General features: G+C 34.8%; 1 protein-coding gene across 1 annotated transcript; it reads left to right on the top strand.

The window, feature by feature from the left end:
• The first annotated feature begins 533 nt into the window (after window positions 1-533).
• On the top strand, window positions 534-4175 carry LOC143535166 (protein ECERIFERUM 26-like). The gene is made up of 2 exons (XM_077029499.1): window positions 534-983; window positions 3223-4175. Exons 1-2 carry the CDS (start codon window positions 555-557, stop codon window positions 4084-4086), a joined length of 1293 nt encoding a protein of 430 aa, XP_076885614.1. The 5' UTR covers window positions 534-554; the 3' UTR covers window positions 4087-4175.
• Window positions 4176-23474: the final 19299 nt, after the last annotated feature.

Below are 23474 nucleotides of genomic sequence, written 5' to 3'. Positions count from 1 at the left end.
ACATATGTGTGAAAGATAATTAGATGTGTGTAAAAACTAATTTATATAATTGTAATTATAAGTATAAAAATTAAAAGTGATAAAACTACACTCAAATAATATTAACAAACAAAAATTTTATAAGAAACGTTAGTTATTAATAGTTCCTTAGAGTTCTTAAATAATTTAAAAGTTATATAATAATACTCGTCCTGAATACAAATATATTAATTCTTTGTTAGTTAAAAGAAGTTTTTTAACGTTACAAATCCATACAGAAAGAAATAAGTACTGCCAGTTTTTGTTTAAAATTACATATTTTTTATTTTCAAATTATTTATAACATTATTCAGTTTCTAAAAACGGTTCAATCTGTATGCCAGCCAGCCTAGGCCCTAGAGGTACAAACATTATCTCAAGCCGATGGGTTCTCAACATTAATGTCGGGACTATGGAATTTAAAGTGAAAACAAAAGATATTTACGGACATGTGGGGCTACTTAAAAGAGTCTCTCTCATTTTCCAATTCCTTCATTTTATCCTAGAACAACACAAAAGGAAAAAGAAAACACAAAATGGAGTTGTCAAAAGAAGAAAGCTCGATCTTTGACATCAAGATATCATCGGTTGGACCAGGATACGTATCTGGTCAAGATGCGGTTCAAGAGCTAACCGGCCTGGACTTAGCCATGAAGCTTCACTACATCCGAACCGTATACTACTTCCAGAGCCAAGCATTTGAAGGGATGACCATCATCAACATTAAGGAGACCATGTTCTATTGGTTGAACCATGCCTACATTCCGTGTGGACGTTTAAGAACGTCCGACTCAGGCCGGCCCTACATCAAGTGCAACGATTGTGGGGTGCGGTTAATTGAGGCCCGGTGCAACATGAGCCTCGACGAGTGGCTCAAGTCAGGTGATGATGCAAGGCATAATCTTCTTGTTCCTAGCCAAGTCCTTGGGCCTGACTTGCTTTATTCTCCACTAGTTTTAATGCAGGTTTGTTTTGCTCAATAACATGCTTTAATATATAACAGAGATCTCTATATTTTTATCAAGAAAATCAATGATTAATTAATTAGCATAAGTTATTACTGAAAGAGCAAAATGGTGAAAGGCGATTTCCTCAGTCTCTTAAAACATAAATAACAATAATAAAATTCGCCAGGTTTCCTCTTTAACTGGGTTGAGTTCAAATAACAAGTTTGATTATTCTATGAAGGCTAAAAGGAAGGGCAATTTAGTCCACTACTTTAATCTTAAAAACTCACTTAATTTAATATCAAAAACCCATTTACATCTTTATTTATCTCCTACAGCCACCACCACTCCATCGCTCACCGCCACCACCTCACCAGAAAAGTTGCCTGAATTCTCACAGGAATAGTCAAAAGACTTTTCTTGTATTGACGTGTGTGATTATGTATACAAGGTTATGTGATAATGTACATATGGTGTGTCATCATCTATATAGCGTTAGGGTGGAAGGGGCATAACCCTAAGGATATCCAAAGTACCATAAACATCAACCAATAATGCACTGCAATCTCATTTTTACCTTGAACTACCCTAAAGTTTTTAATTTTTAATTTAAAATAACTAATATTTTTTAAATTTAAAAACTCAAAAATAAATAAAATGCATAAATTATAAATTTAAAAATACATAAATACCCAAACACAACACTTTAATCAATAAACAAAATACATAAAAATATTCTTCTCAATTCCATCGGTTTTTGAGTTATCACGAGCGTTAACTTGTCTAACCATATTTTGCCATTTCAACCACACTTTGTGCTTTTTACAATCGTTTGATCCTCCATCTGAAACAAAATAGTTCAAAACTTGTGGCCAAAAACCCGATATTCGTTGGTCCACATGGTCCATGTTTTGGGAAACATGGACCCAAGCCTTTGCTAACACTATTTCTTCTTCATGGCTTCATCTTCATGACCCTCTCCTAATTATCGGATGCGGATTTGGTTGCTCCATATAAAGTGATGTTTTGGAAAGAAATTGATAAAACTGTTGTAAAACAGTGTGTAGAAAATTAGTAGGAGAGTGTGAGTTTATATAGGTAAAAACAAACAAAACAATATATATATATATATATATATATATATATATAAAAGCAAAAACAACGAAAGGGTCCAAAAATATGACTGTTGGCTACAAATCCCAACGAGTTTCACTCTCCTTTCATCGGTGAAAACTACCCCTCGTAACTATCCTCTGGGACTTTTATGGGGCTGGCGGCGGGGTTCCCTGTGGACCGCCATATCCGTCACCGTCCACTCCCTCTACCCTTAAATGACTATATACATCTCTTTCTGATTATTTATATGTGTTGCACAATTTTGTGTTTAATTAATGGGAAAATTATAAAAATAATCAAGTTTGGTCAATATTTTTCAAAAATAAACCCTGAAATTTAGCCTTCAACCCTAATATATATTCAAATTGATCCAATCACGACTCGTCAAGTATCCCAAGACAGTTAGAAATAAGAAAGGCGGCTAAGCCTTAGCCATCACTCATTGGACTCAGAAAATCATGAAAAGTGACTTTGGACCCATCAGAAACTGTCACGTGTCAAAAGCCGGCTAAATTTAGTCTACAATTCTTAGCCGCGTCGTTGTAGGTTAAAAAATAGACGGCGGCTTAGCCGGCGTCTCCTTTTTTAGCTGCTAAAAAAGGAGAAGACAGCTAAAAAAGAGATGGCAGCTAAGACTTGTAAACTAAATTTACTTGACTTTGGACACGTGACAGTTTCTGATTGGTTCAATGTCACTTTTCTTGATATTCAGTGTGCTGAAAAAGTGGCGTCTTAGGGTATTTGACGAATCCTGATTGGATGAATTTGAATGTCTATTAGGTTGGATGCTAAATTTTAGTATCTATTTTTGGGGAAAAAAAATAGTCAAACTTGATTATTTTTGTAATTTATATACATTACCTACTATTGCGCGTAATTACTTTTATACGACTTGGCATTGTTATAGTGAGAAATAACGCATATATAACACGCTTCAAAGTCAGCTTCCTACACTTTGTATGTTATTTAACCTCAATTTATAAGTGTGCTTTTTTGTTTTGTTTTTGATTGTTTGAAATTTGAATGTCACTGTATTTATTCATTTTTATACCAAAAATATAAACCTTTTTGAAAAGTCCAGCACTTATGATCAACTATAAATGTCACAACTATATAACGCTCTTATATTTATTACATACAGTTAACCAAGTTTAAATGTGGAGGGACGGCAGTTGGAGTAAGCTGGGCCCATGTCCTCGGAGATGCTTTCACAGCTGCTGGCTTTATGAACTTGTGGGGCCAATCAACCAGGAAAGAATACCCGGCCCAACCACTTTGTATGGCCCATTCAAACAATGAAGCCCACAACTCCAAAAGCCTGATAAAAGAACCACTAGCGGTGAAACGGGTTGAGCCTGTTGGTGATCATTGGGTCACTTCCAATGACACAAAAATGAAAGCATATTCTTTCTATCTTTCTTGGGCTGACTTGGCCCGTCTTCAGTCAAAAATATGTGGAGATAAAAACAATCAACAAATTCCACCATTCGAGTCGATTTGCACTGTGGTTTGGCAATGCGTAGCCAAGATTAAACACGGGTCGGATGTGAAGACGGTGACAATTTGCAAAAAGGATTCGGAAAATTCATTCGAAGGAGTTATTACAAACAAAGCCCAAGCGATTAAGGTAGTGAAAGCATACCTTTCCGTTGAAGAATTGAGCCCCATGGAACTCGGGTTACTGATTATGAATCAAGCCGTGAATGAGACGAAGATAATTGAGGAAGCCATGGAACCTGACAATGAGTTACCAGACTTTCTGGTATATGGAGCGAACTTGACTTTCATTGACTTGCATGATGCCCCACTTTATGATTTGAACATAAGAGGTCATAAGCCCGTTTATGTGAACTGTGCTATTGATCATGTTGGAGATGAAGGTGTCATGCTGGTTTTTCCATCACGGAAAGGAGACTCTGATGGGGTCACGGTTAGCATCACCCTTCCTGAAAATCACGTATCAGATGTTAGATCGATGCTTAAGAAGGAGTGGTCTCTCTGTTGACTTTAAAAGGAATGTGTGATTGCGTGAATCTTGGTGCCAAGTTTGTGATATGACGAAAAACTTATATATGTATAATATAAAATTCATAATGTGAGATTACGTAATCGCATTATGTATCACAAATAAAATGAAATATGCATAACGCGGTCATGTTACTATATCTTATAAACATTACATATCTTATAAACACCACATATATATGGTCAAGCAGCTCTCATGTTTTTTTAAACAAGCATGGTCTTACATTAACCACTTGGTCTAATCAAGAAACAACCTATCTACAGTACAAGAAACACTGCCGGTCTCAATCTATATTTAGATGGCAATTAACATAATCACCATAAATAACAATGAGTATTGCTTACCTCTCCTTAGAGAAAATGTTGGTTAACATTCTTTGTTATCTTGAGCACCCTTTGTAACCCAAATGAGTGGCCTAGAAAAGTCTACATATGTCATCTTCCTTTTATGCATTGTTAGATTTCGGGTTTTACCGTATTCTTTTTGTTTACGTTTTATCGATTTGCGAACCTTATTCGGATCTAAATTCTTAATAATATGAGGCATTTATAAGTATTAAAGTTTTGCATGTTCACTTTATACCCTTTACATTTTCCATGTTCATTTTTTGTTTTAAGTATAAAAGGTTCAATATTTAACCAATTCTCAAACTACAAGGACTATATGTGACAAAAATCAAACTCCAACCCCTTAGGGCCGGAGCGCTGCGCGGTGGCACCACCAGGGGTGGCCACGCGACGCTATGGCAAGTCTGATCAGATTATATGCTTGATATTCTTTCTAGTTCGTTTTTAGCATCTAAATCGCTTATTTTTTGCCTAAATCGAGTAAATTAAGCCCCAAGAAAAGGAATATAGTTAAGATACATGTCCATGCTCATTACCCCTTGATCAAGCACGAAATTTACTAGTTATTACATTGATTCGGTCATTAAATGCATATTCGGTTGCTTAAACGAGTGAACTAACCATAATTGGTTCATTTTAGTGTTCTCTATATAAACAACTCATTATAACCTATCACAAACTTTACCTAAACCCTAAGAGAGCATCCTCAGCTATCACCCCTTCTGTTCACCATCATCTCCTTCGGTTTTTGCTTATTTGTTTGAAGATACAAGCTTAATCGGTTGACTTTGCTTATACTTGGACCTTTGACTCTTCTTTTTGGTTGATTATTTCACTTTCCGGGTATGTTGTAAACTGAGAAATTGTTCATACATATTCCCTAGTCAATAACCTTCAACCAATTTCCATGGTTGATAGGTGTTGACTGGTCAATTTGATTAAAACCCGTTAAAGAGCAAAACAGCCAACAAGTTTGACTATTCGTTTTCTCATACTTCTGGTCGGAACCAACGTTCGGTCCAGAAGACTTTATTCTCGTAAAGAAATTTTAAGGCTATTGACCAAAACCCAAATTCCGACTCTGTAACATCCTAGAAAATCCCATATTTATTTTAGGCAAAATATGTCAACTTTAAAAGTTGAATGATTAAAAATATTCTCAAGATAAGAATGGGAAGAATGAGATAAGAAAAACACAAATATAATTCATGTTAAGAAAGTAAGAAGTTTCATCCCACATGAAAGGATGGAAGAAAATGTAATCACTTCACATGGGTATAAATAAAGAAGGGAACTTTCATCCCACATGGAAAGAAGAAAAGAAATTGAAGCTCTTTATAAGGAAGCAAGTTTCCATAGAAATGTTTTAATGTGGCTAACCACTCTCCATAGTCCTACCGGAGGGTGCGAAGCACCTGACGCGCACGTGCACAGACACAGACTCGAACTTGGACTCGGGCGATGGGCGTAATGTGGCGTTTTGATGGCGCACTTTGCACTTCGCACGCTCGCATCGCCGCATAAGGGCCGCTTTAGTATTTTTGGAAAATGAAGGTATGACCAATAAGTGGTAAGTTATCAAAGACGAAGGACCAAAAGTGAAAAATCTGATTCCAGGACCCATCGCGCTACGCGATAAGCCCAGGAACAACACCATCACGCTACGCGATGGGGTTGTATGAGTCATCAGACACATGTCGAGTCCAGGGGACACGTGGCAGACGCTAGGGCTAAGTCAGCATGCCACACGTCATTCTCTGACGTCGCGCTACGCGGTGACGTAAAGGGAGGAACCATCGCGCAACACGATGGATCCCAAAATCAGCTACAAAATGGGAGGGATGCGGCATTCCATTCTCACACCAAACCACACACTTAGTCTCGAGAAGCGTGTCGGTCTTGTGGAATGTGCCAAACCCCGAAGCTCTGACGATTTAAGCTCTAGAACGCGAAATAGAGTAGGAGTGCTGCTCGATCAATCATAGGCAATAAACTCCAAATACCCGCGTAAGATAGGGGTTCTGCCTAAATATTATTTAATTATTATGACATAGACCATAGTCAGGGGTATAGCCCAAAACCTTGATCATAACTATGTTTACAATAGCTTTATACATGCAAAGGTTATAGTTAAAAATAATGTTTTTTTTTTCATGATTAAGAAACATAAGCAGAATAGTAGTTTCTTCACAACTAAGATACGTAAGATTTTACATACCAGGGTTATAGTCAATTCAATGTTTCTTCTTGAAAAAGAAACCTATTAATAGATGTTTCTTCATGAAGAAGAAACTCAACACATTATTTGTAAACAAATGAAAAGACTACGGGTTTAAATATTTTATTCAAACAAATGATCAGTCAAGGTTTAAAGCTATCAAAGCCAGACTAAAGGTCTATAGCTGGATTAAGAGATGATTCGGGTATTTATATAAACATATTTTATTATAGATCAATCATCATTCATTCACAAAGGTTTTCAAAAGAGATCACCACATCATTCAGAAAAGACAATCACAATCACAGGTGAATACGTTAAACCTTTTACAGTTAGATAAACGGGTTGTTTATCTTAAACAGTCAGTCAAATATGAGATTACGTGATCTCTAAATTTTAAGGGATTATGTGATCCCTAAGTCACAAGGTAGATAATAAAAGCAACTCAGACCGAGTATACGTGTGTCTGGATTCAAACATAACTATCTAGCCTTACAATCAAGGCTACGTGGCCGCAGGCTAAACAGTCATAACGAAAGTTCTCCAACGGACATGAGTTCTTGGAGAACCAAAATTGTGTGTGTATGGCAGTGACACAAGTTCCTAGAAATAAGAGATGTTTCTGCTGAGTCTGTTCCAAAACTATCTTGTCAGTCAAATGCTTTCAGAGTCAACGATTCACCAGCATATCGCTGACGTATTTTTCCCCTCATTACAGGAAAGCAAGCGTAGTACAGATAGCAAAGCATAAGAGTCATTCGTGGAGTTAGATGCTCGCAGATGGAGATGGCTCAGTTTTAAATAAATAAAATATTGTAAAAAGCGGTTTGCAAACCAAAAATACTCGGATATTTATTATCCAAGAGATTTTTAAAATAAATTAATATTTTATTATAACCAAAGACTTCCGCTAATAACCCGCAACTCTGATATATTTTTAAAACATGTACCAACTACGGGTGTCACGCCTAGGCCCTAAGTCGGGGTGTGACAGACTCACTGTTCGGATTCTGGTCAGTACCGACTCGTTTCAATCTTAAATTTAACATAACCGGAGTTCTAAACATCCGTTTGGAATGATTCCAGCGGAAATAAGTTCATTTTTACTTATATTTTCTTACCTAAAAGTTTCAGGTTCTATTCGTTTATCTCGTTTGACGCGTTAACAAACGACTTGCATAGTTTCATTCTTATTTTATATACTTGCCTATTATTTAAGGTGAGTTTTGTCATTCCCCTATTTTACTATGCTTTCACAAGTTTTGGGGACGTATGCGTACTTATTAGTATTTCGTATTATATACATATCTTAAACTAGCAAACTTGATGTTGTGTTTGATTAATCGAATATACATGTTACATGATTACTTGTTTTCTTTAACGCATTCGAAGAGGTCCAACTTATTCTCATTATAGTACGATCATACGACCGCCATAGTAACCGACGCCCGATTCGCTTGGCAATGGTCAACCGATACCTTACTTGCTCATGGTTTGATTTATTTACCGCAAATATTACGTCTTGCTCATCTTTCATATTATTACATATCATTGCAAAACTGTTGATAAATCTCACTCAACTTTATGTTGACAACTCTATTTTATTTTCTACGCATATGCAGGTTTCGTGTGACTTGAAGATTGAAGTTGGACGTTTAGAAAAACCTTAGGGTTTTAATGAAGACAATTTATTTTTAAGTTATTGACTGGATTAAAGTTGTTTGTTTTTGGATTATATGTCTTTTTTGGATAATCAGTGTTTTTGAATGAAATAATTTACTTAATAGGTATTGTCACCTTTATTTTATGATAGTACCTTTGATCTTTGAACAATCATGCTCACACCCCGGCATTTCCGCCTTAGGTTGGGGTGTGACAGATTGGTATCAAAGCCGAAGGTTTTAGGATAGGTCGTTAGAAATTGTCCTAGACATATGCTTAGGACCCTATACGTGCTTATCTGAACTGCCTTGTGTGCTTATTAATTGTTTACAGCTTATTTAGGGTAATTATTTTATTGTATCTTTTACTTTATTTTAATTATTGCACGCACATAAACTCCGAGGCTATGCCTCACATTCAAAAATATTTTCTAAATTTTTTTACAATTTTTAGTAGATTGCCTTTTATTTTGGGAAATTCCTTAAGAACTCCCGAGTTTGTTTTTACTCCCTCTCCTTAGGGCATGGGATTATGGCATGTTCAGTAAGTAGCCATAGGGGGCAAGAGAACTGTGATTTGGGCTTGGCAAAACGGTTCCAAGAACCAAAGTTAAGACGCTATTCCTTACTGGAGGATAACCCGGCCATAGTACTTGAGCCTCTAGGCCAAAGCAGAACAAGATGTCATACGACCGGACCCCTAAGCGGTCAAATGTAAGCGATCAGACGGTTGCATTCCTTTTATAAAAACCGAATTCACGGTGGTTCATGGCTAAATTTGGGAAAATTTCCAAAATTGTGTTTTTAATTATTTTAAATTCTTAGTTGGGTGAAAAATCCAACTATCCATTTCTCAACCCATTTTGATTCGATATTTGGTCGGAAGTGCTACCCGTGGTGGTTCACGAGATACTCCGACTACTAATTTTATTGATTTGATGATTCTCTAATTAGTTGGGTCGGTTAAATGCCATGTAACGCTCATAGGCCGACCAACTACATTGGTTTGATAATTCATTAATTAGTTGGGTTGGTTAAATGCCATGTAACGCTCATGGGCCGACCAACTCAATTACTTGTTACATGTTATTAATTGGGCCAATAAAATGCCATGGAACGCTCATGGGAAGCCCAATTCTTAAAAATCTAAGTCGCGTTATGTAATTGAGGTCATTTAAACTGCCATAGATCGCTCATGGGAGGCCCAATTCACAAATTTTATATTATGTTATTTAGTTGGGCCATTTAAATTACCATGGAAAGTTCATGGGAGGCCAACTCATTTATATGCTTCGTTATTTAAATTGGATCCTCAAGCTACTATGGAAAGCCCAACCCAATAACATTTTATATTTGAGTTTGAAATAAACATTTTTATTATCCCAAAAATCATTCACATTATTTTAAATCGTGACCTATCCTCAAGTCATGACAAGTCACTAGCACGAATTTATCACATTTCCTCATTGTCTTATATTGACTCATTTACAGAACTTAACCATCATCTCATAAATTTTCATTTTTGGTCCCCGCAAAATGTCTTCCCTACTTCATCGTCGTAATAATCGTCCTCCAGCGGCTGCTCATGATCGCTGTTTGGCTGCTCGAATCACGAGGGAATTTACTGCTGCATTACCCGAGGTTGTGTCCCAACTGCAAAGTATTAACTCCAATGGATCCGCTACTTCGGCTACACCAAACAGCTTCCACTACAAGAACTTTACAAGTGCCAAACCACCTCCTTATCTTGGCGAGGAAAATACTTGTAACATTTCGGATTTTTCACGAACGAATTTTTTACTTTACCCGACTCGTTTTATGTTTGGGAAATTTCATCAATGAAAAATAATCGCGTATATCGAGAAATTTTTTTACAAGTTATATTAGTTTATTATATTTAATTAATATATATTTAATTTTGGAAAATATACATCTTTCACCCAAAACTAAACTTTAATCTTCTAATGTTTCCATCTCCAATCTCTAGGGACTAAATTTCAATTTATGTATAATGTAACCGAGTTACCCAGACCCGTACCCATGACCCGTTAACCCAACTCCGTGACCCGTTAAGTTAACTTGAGCCACAGTTGTCGATCTAAACTTGGAATTGAATCATGCTTATGAATTCCCGTATCATAATCGGCCTAACTAACATAACTAATTAGGAAACAAGATCAAATAATGATCCGAATTGAGTTATAAACTAAACCGACATAACCTAAAATTGAATATATAATCTAGGGTTGATCATACTTCAATTAATCTCGTCTTCACACCTCTCATACCTGCACCAACAAAAGCCATATGGTTAATTGAATTATCGTCGTCTCGTTGAGCCTGTTCTTCGTCCATGGTTGCCGACACTGTTACTTCACCATTGGCTGTGTTTAAGCATCGATCAAGGTAATTAATATATGCAGTAGGATCGTTCATCATTTATGAACATAAGCCCTAACATTAATCAAATAAACGTTGAACGGATTACGTGATTGCAGATTTAGGGTTCTTAATCAAATATGGTTCTTATGGGTTTCTGTATATCTAAAACTGTTTCCAAACATTTATCAACTGACACACCAGCATGCATGGCTGGTGTGTGTGTGTTAAAACAGTGAACCGCCACAGGTCGTGAGTTCGAGTCTGGTAGTGGCCAGTTTTGGTTATATATATATATATATATATATATTGTTGTTGTTATTTAAGTTTTTAAATGATTTATAAAGTAATATAATAAATATTAAATATCAAATAAACATTTAATCCGACATCATTGAGTCGTCATGTCTTGTTAATTAATCTCGTTACATGTTTTTGTGTATATATATGCATATATATATATATATTATTAATAATAAATCATTGTTAATTTATTTAAAACCGACACTAAAATGAATGTTTCCTGTCATAAAACGTCTTTATGAATTTGCTCATATTTATTATAAATATATGAAAATGTGTGTGTGTGTGTGTGTGTGTGTGTATATATATGTATACACATATGCATTATTTATAAAACAAAACTATAATAAACGTATTAAAGGTGTTAATTATATTTTTACCATCGAATTTTGTTAAAATATAAATTTTATGTTAATTATATATTTAAACCGTTTATCATTATATATCTCAACTCATATTTATTCAAAAACTAATTATTAGTAAGTTCGATTATACGATAATCAATGATTTTATAATTAAACGATAATAAAAATCCGTAAAGATCAATCGTTCAATCCATAATATACCAATCATAATTGTAACCCAAATCACATCGAAATCTTAAATTCGTTATACATATTATATCATTATAATTCACTCGTAATATCATTTAATTAGGATCCTTGTCGGTAATTCTCGAAGAGCGTGATTATCGTTCTTGTCGTAAACATTCCCGTTTGACTTAATTGATCAGGTGAGTTTTATCATTCCCCTATTTTACTCAATTTTCACAAACGTTTTGGGGACATATGCGTATATCATACTATACATATATATCTATATATACATACATATAAAAAATAACAAACGTGTAATTGTGTGTGATTAATCAAATATACTTGTTATGTGCTTATTTGTCTTTGTATGCAATCGCTTGACATATCCCCTTTGAGAGGGTTCTCATTCTATTGACCACCACCCGATTCGCTTGGCAATGGTCTTATTCTCATTATTTGCTCATGGTTGATTTACCGGCTCCCGATTCGCTTAGCAATGGTTTAGTCGACAATCTATTTGCTTGTGGTTTGATTTCATTACCGCATTTATTACGCTTTTGCTTATTTATTATATTAACATTATTTTTGGTGTCAAAACTTAGTGATAAACTAACTCAACATGTTTGTTGACAAAACTCCATTTTCTACGCATATGCAGGTTGCCTGAGTTGAAGGATGGACACTTAGAAAGACCTTAGGATTATAATGAAGACATACATGGATTTAGACTTGTTGTATTTATTTATTTGAATTGTTTGGTTGTATTTGATTATTGTGGTTATTTGAACAAAATAATTAATTAGATATTGTCATTTATATTTATGATAGTATCTTCGAGCTGTGAGCAACCGGATCACGCCCCGGCATTTCCGCCTTAGGTTGGTGATAATACTACTAAGCTCCTCCGCTGATTTGAGAGGATGGAGAATATCTTTATCCACTATGAATGTCTGGAAGACAAACGAACTAGGTTCGCCTCGAGCGTTTTCTAGGAACAAGCTCTCACTTGGTGGAACTCTTTTAAGGCCCTCCAAGGTGTTGAAGAGGTTTTAGCTATGCCTTGGGAGGAACTCAAGAATGCAATGAAGAGAGAGTTTTGTTCCGAGCTTGAACTGCAAAGGCTCGAGACAGAGTTTTGGGAGCTCTAACAAATCGGTAGCGACAACTCAACCTACTTGAACCGTTTCAAGGAACTGAGCCTGTTGGTACCCCACCTTGTGACCCCCTTTGTCCTGTGATATCCGCAAGTGTATCCGGGGACTACCCACTATCTTTCATGATGCGGTGGACAGTCGAGATCCCCTCATGATTGAGGAAGCCATAGCCCTTGCTGCTTCATTGACTGATGATCACGTTCCTGATGGAACCTTGTCCCGAAAGGATTCCAAACCCGCTACCGAGAATTCCAAAGCCGAATCCTCCACTGATGCCAAAGCCAAACCCAAGCCTGCCCAAAACAACAACTCCAACCGCCACCACAAGAATAATAATAACAATAATAACCACAAACGCAAAACCCATCACTAAAACTATGCCGTGAACCAAACCAATAACCAACCCAAAAACTAAAATGCTCCTAACAAGAAACCGTATGGCGGAGCACACCCATTGTGCTGCATATGTAACCGCCATCACCCGGCTTAAACCACTTGCCGTCTTTGCACTCTATTTAACCGTTATGGACACCTTGCCAACACTTTTCGTGTACTGCCTAATGCACGATCCGCTCCAAAACAGTATGCACCGCCTGCCCCTAGGCCTGCTAATACCCCTCATTCTCAACCCAATGTTCCTAATACCCGTGCTTGCTACAATTGTGGAGATCCTAGTCATCTCCGCAATATGTGCCCTTTACTAGCCCATGCCCATCAAGCCCATGTTATGCCTCCACCATACTATGCTTATCAAGCCCAAGTTGTGCCTGCACCCTATTACACTAACCAGGCTTATCAAGTCCAAACCTACCAACCTCCAATCCCTCAAAGCTTCGCACCTCACACCTATACCCCATAAGTCCCTCAACTCATGGTCCTCCACATGCAACTGTTCAAGCTCCTGCTATCCAAGCTCCTGCACCCTATTACTTTTATTTTCTTACCTCAAAGTTTCAGGTTCTATTCGTTTATCTTGTTTGATGCGTTAATGGACGACTTGCATAGTTTCATTCTTATTTTATATACTTGCCTATTATTTAAGGTGAGTTTTTTCATTCCCCTATTTTACTAAGATTTCACAAGTTTTTGGGACGTATGCATACTTACTAGTATTTCGTATTATATACATATCTCAAACTAGAAAACGTGATGTTGTGTGTGAGTAATCTAATATACTTGTTACATGATTACTTGTTTACTTTAACGCATTCGGAGAGGTCCAACATATTCTCATTATAGTACGATCATATGACCACCATAGTAACTGGCGCCCGATTCGCTTGGCAATGGTCAACTGATACCTTACTTGCTCATGGTTTGATTTATTTACCGCAATTTATTGCGTCTTGCTCATCTTTCATATTATTATATATCATTGCAAAACTGGTGATAAATCTCACTCAACTTTATGTTGACAACTCTATTTTATTTTCTACGCATATGCAGGTTTTCGGGTGACTTGAAGATTGAAGTTGTACGTTTAGAAAGACCTTAGGGTTTTAATGAAGACAATTTATTTTTAAGACATTGTTTGGATTAAAGTTGTTTGTTTTTGGATTATTTGTCTTATTTGGATAATGTTTGTTTTTGAATGAAATAATTTACTTAATAGGTATTTTCACCATTACTTTATGATAGTACCTTCGAGCTGTGAACAATCATCCTCACGCGCCGGCATTTCTGCCTTAGGTTGGGGTGTGACATGCATAAAGATGGTAGAAGGGTATTGCTGTCTTTCTACTCACACCTATAATGTCCACGTTTTTCTTTTTGTCAAATTTTATTTTATTATAATAAAATTCTCACCACCACTAACCATTTAAACATCTTACCATTACCCAGAACCTTATCTCTTTCTCTATCTCTCCAAAACTTACAAGATATATTCTATGCCTCTTTTTCTTCTAAACAAAGTTATAACCCTAAACCATTTCTCTCTCGTCACACACACATGAACATGCAATGTAATTTACTTTTGATTTCTACCACTACATAAGAGGTTTATGGGCATATGCTATATATAACTCCAGAATCGGACACTGCAACAATCCCGTCACTGACCACTGCAACAAACCCCGACATCATAAGTTGCAAGTTTCCGGTCTGCTTCACCAGAAGCTTCGTTCTTCTCTACATATGTTTTTAGATCTGCTTAACCGTCGAAGATTTACATCTGTTACATGCAAATGACATTCCGATTTACGTTTGTTACATTTACTGTAACATCCCGAAATTTCTAAAGTAATATTTAATATATTATTTTGTCGGGTGAAATAAACGAGTTAGTGGAACAGCATAATATGAAGACTTAGTAGGATAATTATATGGGATTGGATATGGACCAAAAAGAAATATGGGTCTTCGGTCCATGGGCTTGAGGGAGTATAAATACCCCCCTTAAACCCCAATCCTTTCCATTCCATCCATTTATCCATCCTAATCTCTACACACACCTAAAACACGCACGACCCGAACCAAGATCCAAAGGCGAGGACCCGAGCTTGTTGGCGCTAGATCGTCGTGACGAACCAAAGCAACAAGACCAGCTCGTGTTCGTAGTTCGACTCATTTACGGTACGTTTATATCGAGAACTTGTTCGTTTAGGTTTGGATTAGTATAGAAATGATAGATCTGTGTTTGTATGGTAAAAACGAATCCAACAAAGCTAAACTTACTGAAAATGGTTATGATTTGATGGGTTAATCGATTGATAAAAAGAACCCGTAACCTATATGCCTAAATCGCACCCTTTAAACATCGATGTTAGGTCGATTTGATGGTTGGGGTTTGTAGGCGCTGGTCAGACGATTCCGTGGATACCTAAATCGAGTTATTTGGTTAAGAAACTAAGGATTTAAGAGCGAACAGTACCTGCAGCTGATGAACTTCGCTTGCAAGCTAAGTTCGCCTGATGAACTTTGCCTGCAAAGCTAAGTTCGCCTGATGACAACTTCGCCTAAAGCTAAGTTCGCCTGATGATAACTTCGCCTAAAGCTAAGTTCGCCTGATGACAACTTCGCCTAAAGCTAAGTTCGCCTGATGACAACTTCGCCTAAAGCTAAGTTCGCCTAAGGTTTAACTTCGCCTAAAGCTAAGTTCGCCTAAGGTTTAACTTCGCCTAAAGTTAAGTTCGCTTAGAAAATAAATTAAAAACCTAATGGAAAATGTGTTAAGACAGTTAATGTAAATAAAATTTTTCCAAGCTGACCTGGCAGCTCGACCCCAGCCAGGGGCTCTGCCCCTTGGACCCTGCTAGGGGCTGCCACCCCTAGACCCCACTGCCAGGGGCGCTGCCCCCGGACCCCCGTTCGTTGTGGGTCATATAAAGATAGAAATACAACATGAGTAGTAGTAGTTAATTGATACATGTAAATATTATACAGTTAGCCGTGCACAGCTCAAGAAGGGAATAACTATTAACGGAGAGCGTAACAGGATTCAGGTGAGTTTCTAGCCCCATTCCTTGTTATGTTTTCGGGGCTGTGTGCATACTCGATGTGAAGTGTGAATACACTTACCTTAAGTGGTAAGTGTATGCTATAGATGTTATACGAGGTATATGTTTAATAATGCTTGTCGGTACGTGAACGATCTTCGGATATTGCACGTATCGCCAAGGATGGTAAATTCCAAGTGGTTGATAGCGTGTATGAATGTTATGATGTGATTTGTTCATTACGTAAATACTGAACTGATATGAAGTGTGATATAGGCAGGTAGAGGTAGAGTGTGTTAGAAGTGGCAAGAGTCTAAGGGTGTTAGTGGCATAACGTGAGCGCGTGATAGGGAAAGCCTGTACGTGCCATCGTTATTACGTGGGTATGAATGCTATGATGTGACTTGCTTATTATGTAAATGATATGAAGCATGTTGTAGACAAGTAGAGGTAGAGCGTGTTAGAAGTGGCAAGAGTGTAGTAAGAGTGTTAGTGGCATGACGATAGTACGTGGTAGGGTAAGCCTATACGTGACTACGTCATTAAAGTGGCAAAGTGGCATAACGTTATACGTTATTAAAGTGGCAAAGTGGCATAACGTTATACGTTATTAAAGTGGCAAAGTGGCATAACGTTTTACGTTATTAAAGTGGCAAAGTGGCATAACGTTATACGTTATTAAAGTGGCAAGGTGGTAGGTGTAAATAAGAGGCTAAGTGGTAAGGTAAGCAGGTTAGATGTGAAAGTGTGAATACACTTACCTTAAGTGGTAAGTGTATAGATGTTATACAAGTAGCTATTATGTGATGATTGTCGGTATGTGAACGATCTTCGGATATTGCACGTATCGCCAAGGATAGTGATTGTCAAGTGGTTGTTAGTGTGTATGTATTCTATGATGTGACTTGCTTATTATGTAAATATTGTATTGATATAAAGTGTGATGTAGACAAGTAGGGGTAGATTGTGATAGAAGTGGCAGAGTCTAGTAAGAGTGTTAGTGGCATGACGATAGTACGTGGTAGGGTAAGCCTATACGTGACTTCGTTATTAAAGTGGCATAACGATATTCGTTATTAAAGTGGCATCAAGTGGCATAAAGTGGCATAAGTGGCCAAGCTGTAGGGGTAATTAAGAGGCTAAGCTATAGGGGTAATTAAGTGGTTAAGCAGTGGCATGTTAGACTGTGGACTATGTGTCTTCGGATACGTATATATTGTATGTATGATAAGTTGCTTGATTAACTAGAACTCACTCAGCGTAGCTGACTTTTAGTATGCACGCAGGTGAGTAGAATGAGACAGCTAGCTTGAGCGGGCACATGGAGGGCGAATAGGAGACTGGCATCTGAAGACTCAAAATGTTTTAATGTAATTGACGTTTATTTTGAAAGACAAGAATGTTTAATTAAGGCAGGTTTTGGATTGCTGTAACGTTTCATGAAAGTTTTTATATTCCGCGAAAGTTTTAATGAACTCTGGTTTGTAAGAACTGTGTTTATGAGTAAATCCGACGCGAAAGTAGGGCTACCGGGTTCGGGGCCTTACATTTACTAGCGTTATTAAAAGAATTCGCTAGTGTAATATGTAAAATATGTGAAGTATGTAAAGTTATTAAAAGAATGCACTAGTTTACATGCGTAAAGTATGTAAAAGATGTAAAGATGTAAAGCACGTCAAGCAAAACATGTAGAATATGTGAACATATGAAATGTCTAATTTTTTGCTTACTGTAAAAGATATGTAAACATATGTTATATAAAGGTGGAGAGAGATAACGATTTACGTTTCTTAAATTTCGATTTATGTTTCTTACATTTTGATTTACGTTTGTTACATTTATGGGCGTTATTGAATGAGTTAATTAGTGTAATATGTAAAGCATGTAAAATTATTGAAAGATTTACTAGTTTACATATGTAAAGTATGTAAAAGATGTAAAACACATCTGAATGTAAAGCATGCAAAATATGTAAACATATGAAATGTCTGTTTTTTGCTTAATGTAAAAATATGTAAAAGATGTAAAACACGTCTGATTATACAAAGATAGAGAGAGAAAACGGTTTACGCATCCCAATGCTACGTTTTGCATCTATTTTGTGTTCTTTCCTCATATTTCCCTTCTTCTCTTTTACCCTTTCCTAATTTTTTATTTAAATAGTGGTAAAACTATGTAGGCCAATCAACTTCGAATTGATCTCAACCATAAGATGTGAATGGATGGCTAAAGATTATGTTTCAATGGTTCACTACTTAACAATTGAAACACATGAAAACCCTATGTAACATCATTTTTTTTGTTTTTTTACATATGTAATATATGTTGTTACATTTAATACAAAACATCGAAAAATAAAAAAAATGTTTTGCTATTTTTTACTAATTTTTATATATGATTTTAGGAGAGATAAAAATTTATATTTACTTTTACATTTTCATTAACTTTAATTGTGGACCACAAGATTTAATCTTTAATTAAAAACATGTGGTTGAGAATGGGTTTCTAGAGTTTTCACAACTCAAGTGGGTTTTTATTTTAACCTAACCCTATATATATATATATATACTAGAAAGGTGCCCGCGCGATGCGGCGGGATACAAAATCCTACTAATCATGTAACAATTATGGATGCTCAATGTTCGTTTGAAACCTTGAAAACGTTTAAACCAATCACCACTGTCACACCCCAACCTATGGCGGAATATGTCGGGGTGTGATATAATTGTATCATAGCTCAAAAGACACTAATGTAAAATACACGTGTCAATATCTTAATTCTTTATTTCATATATCAAGTACACAAAATCACAAACATTGTCTCGAAATAAATAAACATTACAACTAAAATAATAGAAATAAAATTCAAAAAAATAAGTATTTATTCATCATGCAACCTAAGGTCCAACTATTCTTTAGCTTGTTTCTGCATCCAATTTAGCTACCTAAATCATGCGTGAAAATAGATAGTTTGTCAACATAAAGTTGAGCAAGTAATCACAGTTTTTGAACACATATAATATTGAAAAAGACAATTCCTTGCGATAAATATGAACTACTACAACTAGCATAACAATAAATATAAAAATTGTCACTCGAATCACATAGATAACGAGCTACTCCGACGGCGTATGATCATACTAGTGAGGATGAGGATGAGATACCAACCACCAAAACATAAAATAAACACATAGTCACATTTGCACGTATAACTAATTGAGCAATATTATATAATGTAAATAATGGAATTGTAGTGTGAAATAAAATGATTAAAGTGTGAACACATAACGCCCCCAAAATATAAAATGGTAAAAAGGGGGATGTGAGTTACTTACCTTTAGTGAGTGGGTTAGAGAGGATGATATATGAATAAGTTAGGGTATAAACAATCAAGCTCCTTGAAGTGCGCCAACAAAAGATTCCTAGTTGTTATATATAATATAAATCAATTTATAAACAAAGTATTAACAAGACTTATAACGTAATTAAGGTTTGATGGGGTTTTAAGCAAAGTTGGGATTACGAATTAAGGCTATTAATTGGTTTAAATAATTTGTTGTCTTTTCGGGTTTAAATTCATTATTATATTTGTTATTTATTATTTAACATTATTATTACCATCATTGTTAGGCCTGTAAATTAACCGAACGGTCGGTGAACTATTCGTGAAACGTTTGGCGGGAAGTTCGTTTATGTTCGTTTATTTAATAAACGAATGAACATGAACAAAAAATCTGTGTTCGTTTAATTAAACGAACGAACATGAACACATGTTCCGTTCGTTCATTTATGTTCATGAACGTTCGTTTATGTCTGTTTATTTATGTATTAATAGAAAATAATAAAATATTATCTAGGTATGTCATCTGCTTAAAGGTTTTATATTTGTTAATTTGTGTTCATTTGTTTGTTTTCATTTATGTTCATTTACATTTGTTCATACATGTTCGTTTATCTTTATTTAGTTATGTTCATTTAGATTATAAACAAACAAAGAAACACAAATGTCCATTTTTAAATAAATGAACATGAACATAAATATTTGTTCGATTAAGTGTCTGTGTTCTTTTAAGTTAAATGAACGAACACGAACATGCCCTTGTTCGTGTTCATTCTATTCTTTACAGGCTTTCATTATTCATGCTGATGAATACATCAGTCTCAATCTCTAAGCTTTGCCGCTTATATTTTTGTGTTCGTTTGTGTTCGTGAACCGTTCGTGAACACATTAATTTCCTTAATGAACGAACACAAACAGAAAATTTCGTTCGGTAAGTGTTTGTGAACCATTCGTGAACACATTATTTTCTTAACGAACGAGCATGAACAAGGCCTTGTTCGTGTTCGTTCGGTTCGTTTACAGCCATTCGTTGTTGTTGTTGTAATAATAATAATAATAATAATTATTATTATTATTATTATTATTATTATTATTATTATTATTGGATAAATAGAATAAGTAAACATTACATAATATGTATCTATTTTGATGAAGAAGCATTGTTTATAATATCGATCTACCTATATATGTATTTATAAATACACAATCACTATTAATAAATAAACAAATTAATTATTTAAAAACATTATATACCACATATCAATATATGCATATTTATTAAATATTAATTATTGATTATATTATATATATATATATTAACAAAAAAAAATTAACTAAAAGGAAATTTATTTTGAACCTCATAAGATAGTTCGGTTCGATTTAATATACGACAAAAATATATATATATATATATATTCCAATTATGCAGCAATGTATATATAACAAAAAAATATATCTATGGATATATATGTGTGTGTGTGTGTGTATTTGTGTAATATATAGATGTTGGAAAAGTTCGAAAAATAATACTTCAGGTTTGGTTTAAACGAAATAGTTTATTGGATTTAATATTAACAATAACATAATTAGGATAAACTAAATAACAAAAAAATAAATAAATAAATAATGGGTTCGAACCCGTGCCCAGGCCGGTTCATGAGTCCTAGCCACAATGTGTTTGCCAACTGAGCCAGCAGTTATGTATGCCAATGGTTATTAAACAAAAATATAAAACTAAAACTGATTTCTGGTTCTTCCCCAAATGTAAACCCTAGATTTTGAATTCGGATTAATCGATTGCTGTAGGGTTAAATTGACTTGGGGTTATTGGTATTTGGTTAAAAACGACCTCAATACATGTTTCAATTACCAGAAACACTGAAGAATTGCAGGTGAACGGTGCAACGAGGCTCGCGGCTCTAACTTGATCTCTAGCGACCTTTTAACGGCTTTGAATCTTGAAATTAGGTTAAGGTTTAGATACGTGATGATGAGAGTATTGTGTGTGTATGCTTAATTGAAGTTTAATCGTGTATTTATAGTGGTTTAGTCGGGTTTTAGCCGCGGATTGTTCTTGAACAAATTAGCTGTAATTGTTAATCATTTTCCATGTTTAAACCGTCGGCGAGATCGTATTTTAATGGAAAATCGTTTTTGTAAAATCAATTTCTTGTTTTAGGAAGATTTACTCGAGTTACCATATGAGGGTAGGGGGATGGCGGCCGTGAGCTTTGAGGGAAGAAGAAAAGATGTGTTTTTGAATAATAATTGCAATAAGGTCCCTCATCTTTAGTCAAGGGTGCGAGGGTGGTTAAAGTTTTAGCTAGGGGTTAACTTTGTATATCCTTGATAGTTGAAATATTTTATAAAATAACCGAAACTAATTCAGGTGTCGTGAAATAAAATAAATGATCGATTGAAATAAAAGTAGACCGAATAATAAAATAAGATTTTTAAAATGGGTCGGGTTTTATGATCCGAAATTTAACGAATGTTACAACCACTTTTGGTCAGCCGGTTTCTAAATGTTCAAATCATAGTAAACGGTTTGGATTCCGGTTTATATCGAGAATCGACCATATAAAATCGGGCTAGACTATAAACTTATTATTGAAGCTCAATGCGTGAAACCAAACCGTTAGTAACGATTCAATTTAAATTTTCAACAGTTCAGTTTCGTTTTTCAATGATAAAAGAATCAAACCACGGTTACTTAGAGACCGTTAAAACCGAATTGTGAACACCCATACGTAACATGTTCATTTTTTAGTTGAAAAACTATAGCAATACCATACCCAAATTAAAGACAATAAAATTCTCATTTTTATGATGCAATTTTTAAAAATATATAGGTAAAGATGAAGGTTCAAAGTTGTAATTATTTCTTAAATTTATAAAAGTTGAGTAAAGTTGAGGGGGGAATGTTGTAACTATTTTTATGCATATTTTCTAATGGACAAGGTTGCCCCTATCTTACATGCTATAGAAGGTGCACCTTATGTTTTACAAGTTGTAAATTACTTAAAAAGTAGGTGTCTTAATTTGCCCATGTCTCATGTATTATATATAGTATATATAGGATCAGTATTATGTGAGAACTTTTTGGGATTGAGATCTATGAGAACCATTTTTTACCATAAAAAACTAAAAAATAAAAAAAATCAAAAAACAAAAAAAAACACAAAAATAAAAAAAAAGTAAAAAAACTAAAATTCTTATTTATTAACCCGGTTTCTAAAAAAATTCTCGGTCTATCTAAATTATACATATATGTATAATGTGTACATATATGTACACATATGTATAATTTAAGGTAAATGTAATGTACATTACGTAACTAGAGATTAAATGAAATTATACACATGTGTATAGGTATAATACGAATTAAATATTTTTTTTTTGGTTTTTTTATATGAAACCGGAATGAAATATAAGAATTTTGTTTTTTTTACTTTTTTAAAATTTTTGTTTTTTTTTTTATAATTATCTTTTAGAGTTATTTTTAGTGGTCAAAATGGTTCTCAAAGTTTTCAATTTGCCAAGAGTTCTCTTAGGATCCTTACCCTATATATATATATAGGGTAAGGATAGATTGAAAACCTTTCTTAGTTGTAAAAACCCAAAAATACCCCATAACAGCCGTTGATGTTACTAGATCAAGGGACCATAATTGAAGTAGAGTATTTAGATGAAATAATTAATAAAATAATATATGTTTTAAAAAAAAGGTAATTTGGTCATTAGTCCTTTTGAGATAAAGTAATATATGTCTGTACATTCATAATCTTAATTTTGATTTATTTTATTTTTTTGAAGTGTTTGGTTTGATTACAGTTTCAGTTTTAAATTAATATTTTATTAACATTTTTAGGTTTATTTTATTTCTTGATACTTAATTTTTTAATTATTTGATTAGCAATTTAGCTTAGACTTTAAATATGCTTATTTTCCATTTTCAACAACATGAATTGTATATTTCCTCTAAAGAACTA

The sequence above is a fragment of the Bidens hawaiensis genome, unplaced genomic scaffold, assembly GCF_021521415.1.
Source record: "Bidens hawaiensis isolate Kalapana, Puna unplaced genomic scaffold, B.hawaiensis_p1.1 tig00010424_1, whole genome shotgun sequence".
Lineage (NCBI taxonomy): Eukaryota > Viridiplantae > Streptophyta > Magnoliopsida > Asterales > Asteraceae > Bidens > Bidens hawaiensis.
This window is presented reverse-complemented; position numbering and strand designations above follow the sequence as displayed.